This window comes from Danio rerio, chromosome 7 (genome assembly GCF_052040795.2).
Source record: "Danio rerio strain M-AB ecotype USA chromosome 7, GRCz13ab, whole genome shotgun sequence".
Taxonomy (NCBI): domain Eukaryota; kingdom Metazoa; phylum Chordata; class Actinopteri; order Cypriniformes; family Danionidae; genus Danio; species Danio rerio.
In genome coordinates this window covers 71,862,871-71,875,491 of record NC_141027.1, presented here as the reverse complement: position 1 = coordinate 71,875,491, position 12,621 = coordinate 71,862,871, and the positions used below count along the sequence as shown (strand labels likewise).

The 12,621-nt window shown below is 39.1% G+C and overlaps 1 protein-coding gene and 1 long non-coding RNA gene across 51 annotated transcripts in view; one reads left to right on the top strand and one right to left on the bottom strand.

Annotated features, from left to right (window-relative positions):
• mical2a (microtubule associated monooxygenase, calponin and LIM domain containing 2a) overlaps positions 1–12,621 on the bottom strand; it is a 144,067-nt gene that overhangs the window by 33,129 nt on the left and 98,317 nt on the right. For 41 of the 50 annotated variants that reach the window (XR_015496461.1, XR_015496460.1, XR_015496462.1 and 38 more), the window contains 3 exons: positions 10,905–11,018; positions 5,136–5,372; positions 2,004–2,111 (listed from right to left, as the gene is read on the bottom strand). Coding sequence is in view for 42 of the 50 variants with exons in the window: in XM_087262162.1 (XP_087118288.1) it covers positions 2,004–2,111; positions 5,136–5,372; positions 10,905–11,018 (459 nt within the window). In the remaining 8 variants the exon portion in view is untranslated. The remainder of the gene's footprint in view (positions 1–2,003; positions 2,112–5,135; positions 5,373–10,904; positions 11,019–12,621) is intronic. The other 9 variants (XM_087262173.1, XM_087262170.1, XM_087262174.1 and 6 more) reach the window with 1 other exon arrangement.
• Positions 8,327–11,331, top strand: LOC147843277 (uncharacterized). The gene is made up of 2 exons (XR_015496485.1): positions 8,327–8,689; positions 8,921–11,331. It is a non-coding gene; the product is annotated as an uncharacterized LOC147843277 (long non-coding RNA).

The window sequence follows — 12,621 nt, the reverse complement described above, 5'->3', positions numbered from 1 at the left end:
ATTGTTCCTTCTGTACACTGTGATGCAGACGTGGACAATTCAGTATCGGTTAAGTAATAGATCCTAACTGGTTATTACGTACTGATGCCATTTATCTATCCTAACCCTATGTGGCGGTAAAATACTATGGCGAGGGAGGTGAGTGTGAGTAATTAAAACTCAGAAACTCTGCACAAATCACAGCATGTGTTTGCTGGACAGTCTTTCACTGACATTGAAGTTACAGCAGAAGCCCCTATTTCACTCCCATTGAGAAAATAATGCCTTGTTTTAGAGGGGTTTTGGCCACTTCCAGGCTAGTTTCCAGCCATTTCCAACCTGGTCTTAGCTGGTCAGGCTGGGAGATGACCAGCTAAAACCAGCTTGACCAGCCTAGCCAGGATGGGAGCCCAGCCAAAACCAGCTATGTCCAGCTTAAACCAGACTGGTCAAGCTGATTTTAGCTGGATTTAGCTGGTCATTTTCCAGCCAGACAAGCTAAAACCAGGCTGGAAATGGCTGGAAACCAGCCTGGAAATGGCCAAAACCCCTCTAAAACCAGGCTGGTCAACCAGCTAAAACAAGCCAACCAGCCTCGGCTGGTTTAAGCTGGATTTTTCAGCAGGGGTCTATTGAAATACCATCTACAATAAAAAATATGTTATATATTTTTAGATTGCTTTTTAGTACCACTAGTTAGCATAGTTATTTAGCTTATTTAGCTTTAGTTCTTACACATTATTTCCATCACCCAGTGTTAATGCATATTTTGTATGAACAACGAGTGATTAAAGGGGCAAATTTAAAATTTAAATCCCTTATTTAAAAAAAAAGTCTTTACGCTTGCTTGAGGTGGTTTTAGACTTGTTGCAAATGTGTTAATGTGAATATTAGGAGATTGAAATGCACTTCTTGAATAAACTCTGTGTATCAAACATTACAGCAAAAATGACCAATCAGATGTCTCAATTATACTTGTTTTGTTTACTGTTGGTTGCTAGGTTACCAATACTACAGTCAGCCACTTTAAAGTCTGTGTATACCGGAACTTGCTTCAGTATGTTGATGCACTTCCAACTGAAATGAAAAATTAAGTAGGGGGCAAGGCTTTCTATTTGCGCATCATTGCCTCATAGCAGACTAATGGTAAGAGGAGCATGGTTAAGAATATTTTGGAGCCACCAAACTGACATGACACTGAAACAGCCCCAAAAGAGAAAGCGAATGGTCAGAATTTGATTGAAGATTACTAAAACCTTTTTTTTTTTCAGTGTATTAACTGCTGAAAGAACATCCACTGCATTAAAACATATGCCAGAGTAGTTGGCGGTTCATTCTGCTGTGGCCGAAAAGTAAGTAAAAGCTAAGGAAAATGAATGAATGAACTTGCACAGATGAACTCTTGAGTTTTTTTTTTTTCTTTTTTGCAAACTTTGACAAAATTCGCTTTAAGTTAAGATGAAAACTCGTAAAGACTGGGGATGTTTGAATGATCTGTGGACACCTGAGCTGATGGATTCTCCTTATGTGTGTAGTAAAAAAAAAAAGAAAAGAAAAGAAGCTTTTCCTCAACACTGAAAGATCAATTAAAACGCCTACTGGCCTCCTGAGCGTCCCAGCTCCCTTTATAGGACTAAAAAAGCCATACAAAAGTCTTGATCCTTCTCACATTCCCACCAAAGCTCATAAAAGATTTGTGAAAACATTTATTCCAAATAGAACAACTGAATAGCACCTAATATGTTTTCACTGGCCAGGACGCTTTGTGAGTTGTGATTCCGCTGGTATGCATTGACTATATTTACTCTTTTGAAGTCTGACCGTATTCGAGTATGTCCTCAGTTGACCCACATCTGTTCTGCAGGACAGATTATTACCCAATTATGGTGGCGCAGGGGCGTAGGGAATGAATTACTCAGTATGCGATGATATCTGCAAAGACTGCAGGTGCATGAAATGACGCTCAGTGATCAGAAGCGCAGCGCATGCAACAGCAGCTGAGTGAGGAAAGCCTATATAGTCACCTGATCAGGAGCGGAGGCCTCGCCAGAGAACAGAGCGCTCAAATGCACAGCCTTCTCCTTTATGCTTTTTTTGTGAAACTCCCTGGCCTTTTGAGTCTGGGCTTTCCTCTGAGTGAGGCCAGCAGAAAGAGAAACAGCAAGAAAAAGAAAGTGGAAGAGAAGACAGACTTCAGGAAAATTGTTGTTAGATCACTATCTGCTAATCTGTTTGACATTTAGTTACTCATAATTAGGGCTATTAATAGAATTGCAATAATTATCATCTTTTTTATGTTTGATTAAACACAGATTTTGAGTTTGCCTCTAAATAGACATACAGTTGAAGTCAGAATTATTAGCCCTTTATTAGCTTTATTAGCCCTTACAGTGCATCTGGAAAGTATTCATAGCGCTTCAGTTTTTCCCACATTTTTTTTTTTATGTTACAGCCGTATACCAAAATGGATTAAGTTAATTTATTTCCTCCAAATTTAACACACAATGCCCCACAGAGTGAAATATTTTTTGAAATTGTTGCAAATTTATTTAAAAATAAAAAACCTGAAAAATCACATGTACATCAGTATTCACAGTCTTTGCCGTGAAGCTCTAAATTGAGATCAGGTACATTCTGTTTCCACTGATCATTCTTGAGATGTTTTAAGCAGCTGAACTGGAGTTTACCTGTGGTAAATTTAGACATGATTTGAAAATGCATACACCTTTTGACAGGGTTGACAGTGCATTTCAAAGCACAAACCAAGCATGAAGACAGGATTTTCTCGAGGCACAAGGCTGGGGAAGGTTACAGAAAAATTTCTGCTGCTCTGAAAGTTCCAATGAGCACAGTGGCCTCCATTATCCATAAGTGGAAGATGTTTGGAACCACCAGAAATTTTCCTAGAGCTGGCCGGCCATCTAAGCTGAGCAATCGGGGTAGAAGGGTCTTAGTCACTTAGTCACTTAGATGGTAACTCTGCCTGAGCTCCAGCGTTCTTCTTACGGAACCTTATGGAAGAACAACCATCAGTGCAGCAATCCACCAATCAGGCCTGTATGGTACAGTGGCCAGACTGAAGTCACTCCCCACCTGGAATTTGCCAAGAGGCATATGAAGGACTCTCAGACCATAAGAAACTAAATTCTCTGGTCTGATGAGACTAAAACTAAACTCTTTGGAGTGAATGTCAGGCGTTATGTTTGGAGAAAACCAGACACCGCTCATTACCAGGCTAATACCATTCCTACAGTGAAGCATAGTGGTGGCAGCATCTTGCTGTAGGGATGTTTTTCAGCAGCAGGAACTGGAAGACTAGTCAGGATAGAGGGAAAGATGAATGCAGCAATGTACAGAGACATCCTGAATGAAAACCTGCTTCAGAGTGCTTTTGACCTCAGACTGCGCAACGGTTCATCTTCCAGCAGGACAATGACTCAAAGCACACCGCCATAATATCAACAGAGTGGCTTTGCAACAACTCTAGGAATGTCCTTGAGTGGTCCAGCCAGAGCCCAGATCTAAATCCTATTGAACATCTCTAGAGATATCTGAAAATGCAACCCAGGCTCATTCTGAAAACGTAGTCCAGCGGACATTTCTGGAGACCGCGAAATAAGTCCTGGGAGGTACGTATGGCTGCATTTCATTTTTTTAAGCAAACACTACGGGGTGGTGTGACGCCGTTCCCTTTCGCGCTTGCCAGCTGACTGCTTACCTCCATGTGGAGGGCTTTCCCGCTGCAGTCAGTTTGTCCGGTCAGCTCATCGTGTGCTTCGGCGGACTTCAGATGCAGAGAGGATGAGTTGACAAAGGCACCCGGGTTCGAGTTCAGGGAAGAGCGGTTCCAGAAACCAGGCAAGACAAAAACAGAATCCAAAAAATAAAGCGAACGAGTTGAGGTGAAAACACGGTAAAAAAAAAAAAAAAAAAACAGATGAGGGTTTTTCTTTTTCTAGACGGCTTTTCTAAATTGTTGCTCAGGTTTAGGGAAGTGAGCGGGCGGGCGGGTCAATCGGTAAAACTGGGAAGGAGGAGGGTGGGTCAGCCGATTGGCCGGTCACGCAGTCAATCATTTGGTCAGTCAGATAGTGGCCTTTAGTGGGTTGACGCGAGAACAGCGCGGGCGCGAACGGCACTCGCGAGAGACGTTTGAGATACGAAAAAAGCGCGCACAGTGGCCTCTCGCGGATTCGCAAAAACAAAAACTGCACAAATACGTACCTCCCGGGACGTATTTCGCGGTCTCCAGAAACGTCCGCTGTATTAAGAAAGTATTGTGATTTTTTAGGGCTTTTTATTTTAATAAATTTGCAACAATTTCAGAAAATCTTTTTTCATATTGTCATTATGGGGTATTGTGTGTAGAATTTTGAGGAAATAAATTAATTTAATCCATTTTGGAATAAGGCTGTAACAACAACAACAAAAAAAAGCGCTATGAATACTTTCAGAATGCACTATATATGCATTCAGTTTTTATATTAATTTCAGTAATATTATTGAACAATATGAATATTTATTAATAATTATTTAATAATTCATGTAAAATACACTTTGCAAAGTAATATTTTTTAGCCTTTTGGTAGATATATTGGTAGCGCTTTAGTTTAGGTCACAATTCATGCTATTAACTACTGGCTTGTTACCTGTCTCTTATTAACATATTAACTGCTCATTAGTTATGAAGTATGATTTTATTCTGCATCCCTAATCCTACCTAAAACCTAAACTCAACTCCTACCTTACTACAACTAATAAACAGCTAATTTTATTATTTATTATTTACTTTATTAAACTAATAGTGTTAGTTAATGATTTGTTAATGCAGCGAATTGTGGCCTAAACAAAAGTGTTACTGATATATTATATGAGAGACTTACTGTAGCTTTGTTTAAGTTTCTAGTTTCTCTCAAAGTCATTCCACATATATTCGCAGATTTTATTTTTAAATTCTGCGCAGAAATATCTAAACATAACCCACCACTAGTGCTAAACTTGTCTCTGTCTTTAACCATGCTTCATAAACCCTGAATATGATAAGTACATTCTGTAGCAATTATTCCTTTTTTAATGTGAATACATAGCTGTTAAAGACGCTAAATATAATTCAGGACCTCCAGCAAAAGGCCAGAAAGAGGTTGGTGGTGTTTCACCTGGCTGATCTCTTCTTCCACCCTCTGGAGGCGCTGGAGCATCGCGGTCACAGCCAGCACTGCTGTGCGGCTTCCTGAGCTCTCTGTGTCTGACTCTGTGTGAGGTGGTTGAGCATGTGTGTGTGTGTGTGACGGGTGAAGTGGTTTCCTCCGTGGATTCAGAGGACTGGAATGAAGCGAGAGGAACAGAGGATCTGAAGACTCATCGCTGTGTTGCACAAGGGCAATGGATGGAAACTGTGAACACACAGCACATATGGACACTACTGCTGTACACAGACATACTTTGGGAACTTTAGGGTGTGTTTATAGTGAGGTAAAGATTTACACAGTGGCATTTAGCTCAGCTATTGTAATGCCTGGCATATTACTCTGTTTTAAATTTTTGAAATAATAATGATAAAACTGGCGGTGAAAAGTTTGATTGAAATAAACATTAAATTAGTTTTTTTTTCCTCTAAACAAAGCAAAATGTCTTTGATCAAACATAAGATTAAATCGATATATTCTGATTTATATCATGTTTGTTTTGTTAGCATCATTTATTTCTGTGATGTCAAAACTGATTTCTCAGCTGTCATTACTTAATTACATGATGTCATTATATTGACCTTTCAACAATTATTAATGTGACTTAGCTGAATAAAAGAACTGAATAAACATCCAACCAACCATTTATACTTCTGAAAGATATTGCATTATGATTTACTGAAAAAATAAAAGTCTGGGTAAAGAGAGTTCTGAGAATTATAAACGGTAGAAATGTATTGCTGAAATGCATTACAAAGACTCTTTGTAATATTTTTTGGGCAGGGCTGAGATGTGGCTCGATGATGCAATAAATCCACTGAGAATGGCCCAGTTCCAACACTATTATAACTGCAACACATACTGGCTTATTGGGAATATGTGCCCAGGGCTCCATTTTTGGGAATTTTGATTCATATACCTGGGGCTACATTGCTGCATTTTGTGTACAAGTTTTTTTTCGCACTACTGCTGACTGCTTACTTCTGTATGGACTGCTCTTCCGGTGTGACCAGTTTGCTCGGTAGCTCGCCTTGTACGGCGTTGAGGTTTGAGTTTGACAAAGAACGGTTCTAAAAACAAGTAAAACAAAACCAAAAAAGGAGCGTGAATTTGTGGTGTTTTTTTTTTCTCTTCTAGTTCATTCATTTTCCTTCAGCTTAGTCCCTTATTTATCAGGGATCGCCACAGAGAAATGAACCACCAACTATTCCAGCATGTTTTCCAACCATGTTTTACGCAGCAGATGCCCTTCCAGATGCAACCCAGTACTGGGAAACATCCATACACACTCATTCACCCGCACACTGATACACTACGTTCAGTTTAGTTTATTCAATTCACCTATACCACATGTCTTTGGTTTGTGGCGGAAACTGAAGCACCCCGAGGAAACCCACAACAACACGGGAAGAACATGCCAACTCCGTACAAAAATGCCAACCTGCCCTTCTCTTGCTAGTTTGCCTTTAAATACACTATTGGTTGGGTTTAGGGAAGGGGTGGGTGGGTTAGTAGATTGCAAGCTAATATATGCATCCTGACAAATCAACCGGCTTCTCTCAAAGACACGCACAAGAAGGATGTTCATACTCGCAGAAATGTACACAGTGGCCTCTGGTGGATTTTATGAGCGGTGCATTCGTGGTAACGTATTTAAGATTGTTAAAAGTGTATACAGCAGCCTCCAGTGGATTTGTGAAAACAAAAACTGCAAGGAGACATAGCCCTGGGCACATATTTTGTGGTTCCCAAAAATGTAGTCCTCAGCACGTATCTTCAATAAGCCTGGATTGAATAACTACTACATAATATCATTACTGGTTCAACCCCTTAATCCTGTCACTGTCTGTTACTACAGTCTAGGGTTGTCAAAAGTATTGACTTCGGTAGTGCTGAGTGCAGTTGAGCATGTTCTTAAACACCACTGATTGGCCATTGTGTTCATATGATAAAGACTGGTTAACCGATGACCTTCAAGGGCAATCATTTCAGAGCATGTGAACACAGGGCTGGGCAATAAAATCTGTGTTGATATTTATTGACCGAACACCATTGTCAATATGGATAATTAAAAAAAAAAATTCTGTATGTAGTTTCGCTATGAAGTGCTATAGTTTTATAAAAATGTGGCTGCTAAGCGCGCGCCTTGAAGCGTTGCCAATAAGCTAAAGTGTCAGTTTGTCTTTTCTAATGGAGACACGCAACTTTTCCGAATGCCCCTAGCGCACTAGAATTCATGTTGAACAAACTAATCTGGTTTCCACTTTGCATGGAATACACACATTTTAGTGATAATGGTAAACAGTGCATCTAAACACTGCAGTACTTTTTAATTCTCTCTATAAACTTGTATCGAAACTGCAGCAATGCTTTGTTAATTTGTCATCTTCCGAGAAAACGCTTGATTGTTGCCTAGCTACAAGAGATGCCAGTTGAGCATGAGAAAAGTCCATTGTAAATGGTCAAGGAATCCACGCGCACGCTTGTCACTTCAGGTCAGAAAAATAACACATGTGAAAATGAGTGCTGTATAGCAGCAGTGAGGAGATTGTATATAAAAGAGGATGCAAGGATGTCGCCAAAGTGGCTTTTTGGTTTCTTTTCATGTGCATCCCAGCCACTAGCTCCCCATCTGAAAGATGTTTTAGCATAGGGGGTAATGTGGTCATTCAACTTCACAATTGTTGCAGTATGTGGCAGTATGTATTTGAATAATGATGGTTGGTTCCTTTAAAGCTCAGATTTAATTATCATAATTAGTTTTGTTTACAGAGTTTGAGGTTTACAGTCTCATTATTATTCACACATTAAAGTTTACTTTAATTTGGCAGCATTTTCACATTATCATTGCAATGACTTTGTAACATTTTATCTAACAAGTTTAAGAGTTTCTTTAACACTTGTGTTTATTTTATTACAAAGAGATCATATATTTAGTTTAAATATTTTAGTTTTTGACTAATAAAACCATTTACCTTAGTAATGTTGCCTAGTGGTTAGCTCACTGACATATGGTGCTGTAGCACTTCAGGGCGTCCCGAGTTCGAATCCCAGCTCGAGGACATTTTCTGACCCTACCCCCCCTTCTCTTTCTCCCACTTTACTTCCTGTCTGACTACTGTCCTATCTAATAAAGGCCAAAAATAAATCTTTTTTTTTTTAATAATAAAAATAACAAAATTCCTAAATGTATTTAAATATATATTTTAAAATAATTATCGATTTCGAATGATATGAAACATAATATTGTGATGTTTTTTTTTTTTTTTTGCAATATCGCCCAGGCCTATGTGAACATAACGGCCAATCATCGCTGTTCAAACATGTGCAATAGCGAGAAATTGATGTTTTTTTAAATTACAGTGCTGGTTTATACCAAACTCAAAACTTAGTCTACAGTCTTGCTACCTACTACAGTCTATATTTTGCTAGCTATCAGAATACATACAATTTAAAAACAATAAGCTTTTTAAAAAATGGCATCTAAAAACTCATGAGCTGTGTCATTTTCTCTTTTTTGCAAAGTGCACCAGAGCTTGTGCTCTCGTGTCATCTGCCATTGCTAACCATGAACCACACTTGCTTGGAAGATGAGCAGGTTTTAACTCATTGCAACGCTGACACACATTTTTGTCGATTTGAGCATGCTCAAACATGTAAGGCTGTATAAAGCCAATTAAGCTAACGTTACTAACATTAAGCTAACATTAGGTAGCATCAGAAGCATTAATTCAGGTTGTAGTGGTGCTTAACAGCCCAGCAGGCAGACAACGTCATAAGACTTTAATATTAGGTTAGATTTAGGTCAATGACGTCAGGTGACCAAAATTCAATGTCTAGCCATCGTCTAAGGACAACGTTATTTTGACGTCCAATAATGACTTCTAATTACGTTAATATTTGGTTGATTTTAGGTTTTGTTGGAAAGTGACCAAAATCCAACATCTGATAAATGTCATAGTGGTAACGTGTAAGGTGTAACATGATTAGATGATTAGACTTGGATATTTGGTTGATTTTAGGTTGACTTTATGTAGGACACTGGACAATGATATCCGATGTTGGGGTAAAATGTCAATATTACGTCATGTTGACTTCCTGTTCCTGAAGGGAGTAAAGAGATATAGGCTGCATTTGGAACCACATATTTCCATGCTATATAGTACGCTAAAAACCAACCCGGGCTCATTGTGGAAATGTAGCCCCGTGGACGTTTCTGGAAACCGCGAAATACGTCCTGGGAGGTATGTATTCGAGCAGTTTTTGTTTTCGCGAACCCGCGAGAGGCTGCTGTGCGTGCTTTTTCGTGTCTCAGACGCCTCTCTGGAGCGCACGCCATTCGCGCCCGCGCTGTTTTCGCATGAAAAGCCGCCGGAGGCCGCTGTAGAGCGGCCGTTCGTCCGACTGACTGGCTGAACAACTGAACGATCGACCTCCTCCTCCTCCTTCCCTAAACCCATGCGACGATTTGCAAAAGCCGTCCAGAAAAAAAAGCAAAAGCCCTCGTCCGATTTTGACCGCGTTTTTGGATCTCGCCCCGTTGCGAACTCAAACACTATATTTTTTGGGGATTCTGTTTTGCATCTTACCTGATTTCTGGAACCGCTCTTCCCCGGACTCGATCCCGGTCGTCGCCGTGGCCGGCTCGTCCTCCCTCCGAGCCTCCGCTCCGCCGACATAATACTGCGAGCTAAGCGGACAAACTGGTTGAGGTGGGAAAGCCCTCCACATGGACGCGAGCCGTCAGCCGCCAGCCAGAGGAGGAGCGGAACAGCTTCACACCGCCCCGCAGCGTTCGCTCGATAAAAAAAACAAAGCGCGTCCATACATACCCAAGGCCACGTATATCGCGGTCTTCAGAAACGTCCGCGGAGCTATATTTCCAGAATGAGCTTGGGTTGTTAAAAACAGTATTAGCTGAGTAATATTTCCGAATTCATAGTATTCGAAAATCAGTATGCGAGAAATACCCGGATGTCCTACTACTTCTGTGAGATTCTACGCTATCCTATGATGCCACTTAAAAAAAATTCATGAATGTGAGTGAAGCGACACAACTGACTCAGGTAGGTCACATGATACTGACTAATGGCAGATGTGTTAGGTCCAAGTTCCAATCATACTACTAACATTCATACTGTATAGAGTGTACTTTTCTAACGGCCGTGAAGTAAATTCAAATTCAAATGTAGTATCTACTCGAGTAGTAGGCGATTTCGTATGCAGCCATACTCTTTCCTGCAAGTGTGTGTGCTTTGAGTGCAGCCAGTGGACACGCCACCAGCATTTGGGAGCAGAGAGTCCTGCCTATTTTTCAAAGTTCTGATAACTTATTTGAGTTTCTTGCCCCTTATATCATTTAATTTTGCCCGAGTGGTTATTAACAGAACATATATTTCACTTTACCCAGAGTTTAAACATGCTCTTATTGATAATAATAATAAATATTTAAACATCAAAATCAAATCAAATTACAAAACCAGATTGAATTCTGAAGGATCATTCGACAATAAAAACTGGAGAAGCCACTGCTAATAATTCAGCTTTGTCATTTTAAACTACATTCAAATAGACGAAAAATGAATATATGTAGTTAGAGGACATTTTTTTAAAATCTTAATTATTATTATAAAACAGTTTAGGTTACTAGTTTATGTCACAGCTATAGTAATACCAGATAATAGCTGATTGTTTTGTTAAGAGGTGTTTGTTTGCGTGAATTGCCTTTGTAGATTCTACCTGTTTTTTAGGAGGTGGCGGCGGAGGAACCTTCTTCTTGATAATATTAAAGAAGGAACTATCAGTCATATCAAGCGATGGAGGTCTAGGAGGCCTCTCACCATTACAGTCAGACTGAGATCATTATACCAGGAGCAGTTTCAGAGAGAGGAAGCCAGTGTCAGAAGGAAGAAAAGAGAAAGAAGAGATTAAATAGACACAGAAGTACTCAGATCAGCCCCAGTAAAGTGATTCTCCAGAGCCAACGTTTGAGGTCATTATTTAAAAGTACAGTTTACCCACAAAATTTGCCATTTTTACCATATTTGAAATCCATATCTCTGAACTCATACAGACCTGTACCTTGATGTCAAACAGAGGCACCAGCAGAAATCCACTACACAAAGGTTTTTTATTGCAAAACCAAAAAAAAAAAAAAAAAGATAAAGCTTTGCCATGTGCTCTGCAGATGAATTTAGTTTCCAATAACAGCAATTTTAAATTATAAATATTCTGTAAAATGGTATGTGATCACTTGAAAACACTTCATGTGACTTGGTTAAATAAAATTTTAATAAATAATAATTTAATAAATAATAATAATTTGTATTCATTCTAATAAAAAATGTGTATGAGGTAACAAATTATCATATCAGAATTATTATATTTAAGGATCAAGTGAGAGTAAAACTGGAGTAATAGCTAAAATCTGTACAAGCTGTAATTAAATGGAATGACAACTGCATTTTATCAAAAGACGAATAGCTGAAAAGTTCATATAGAGACAAAAATCCAAACTAGTTGCCAAAAAACGTATTTAAATGTGTGACATATCCACTTGTTTAGGTGATGTCATGTGACAGCTTGCGGGTCCCAACGCCATATTAAACTAATACATCCATGTCTAATATCAGATGGCCAGAAAGTGATTCTTATGAGTATATTTCTACCTTTAATTATCATTTGACCGCATGCAGTCTCTTCAGTGTCTGCTACTTTTCCCAGTGACTTTGAATATGCATGCCTCTGCTGCCTAGCAACTTCCTGCCAAGAGAAACTTCACTTTCTGATAGAAAAAACATAACTTTACTTCAGATATGTCTTTCAAAACAGCAACGAATTAGTGCTGCGAAAAAGCCTTCTCCTCTGCTTTTGAAAGTGAAACGAAGGTACGAACCTTCACAGGGGGTGACCTCATTAAACAATGACGACAGACATTCAAAGCTTGATTTTGATATCTCAATAGAAGATATATAATTAAGATATACCCAACACAATCTCACGTCAATTCGTAACTTTTTCATTTAGTGGCTAATTCGTATGAATTCGTACGATCTGCTTATCCCCCAATGACGGTTGGGGTTAGGGGTGGGGTCAGGTGCCACGCCTCCTTTTTAAAATCGTACCATTTCGTACGACTGAACTCATACGAATTCGTACGAATTAGCCACTAAACTGGCAAAACGTAAAATACTTACGTTTTCTCGTGAGATCAGGCTGGATATACCTTATACGATATATGTTTAGGATATACCTTATGTGAGAAAATGATATGGTAGCTATGGTAATTCTAGTAGTTGCAATATTTGAGTAGTTTCAGTGTTAATTGTCATTATACAGAAATAAGCAGCAAGAATATTCCACAAAACAACTTCTATTGTGTTTCATGTAAGAAACCTTAAAGTTAAGTCTGGAACATAATAAAAGAGAATAAACAATGACAGAATTGTCATTGTCA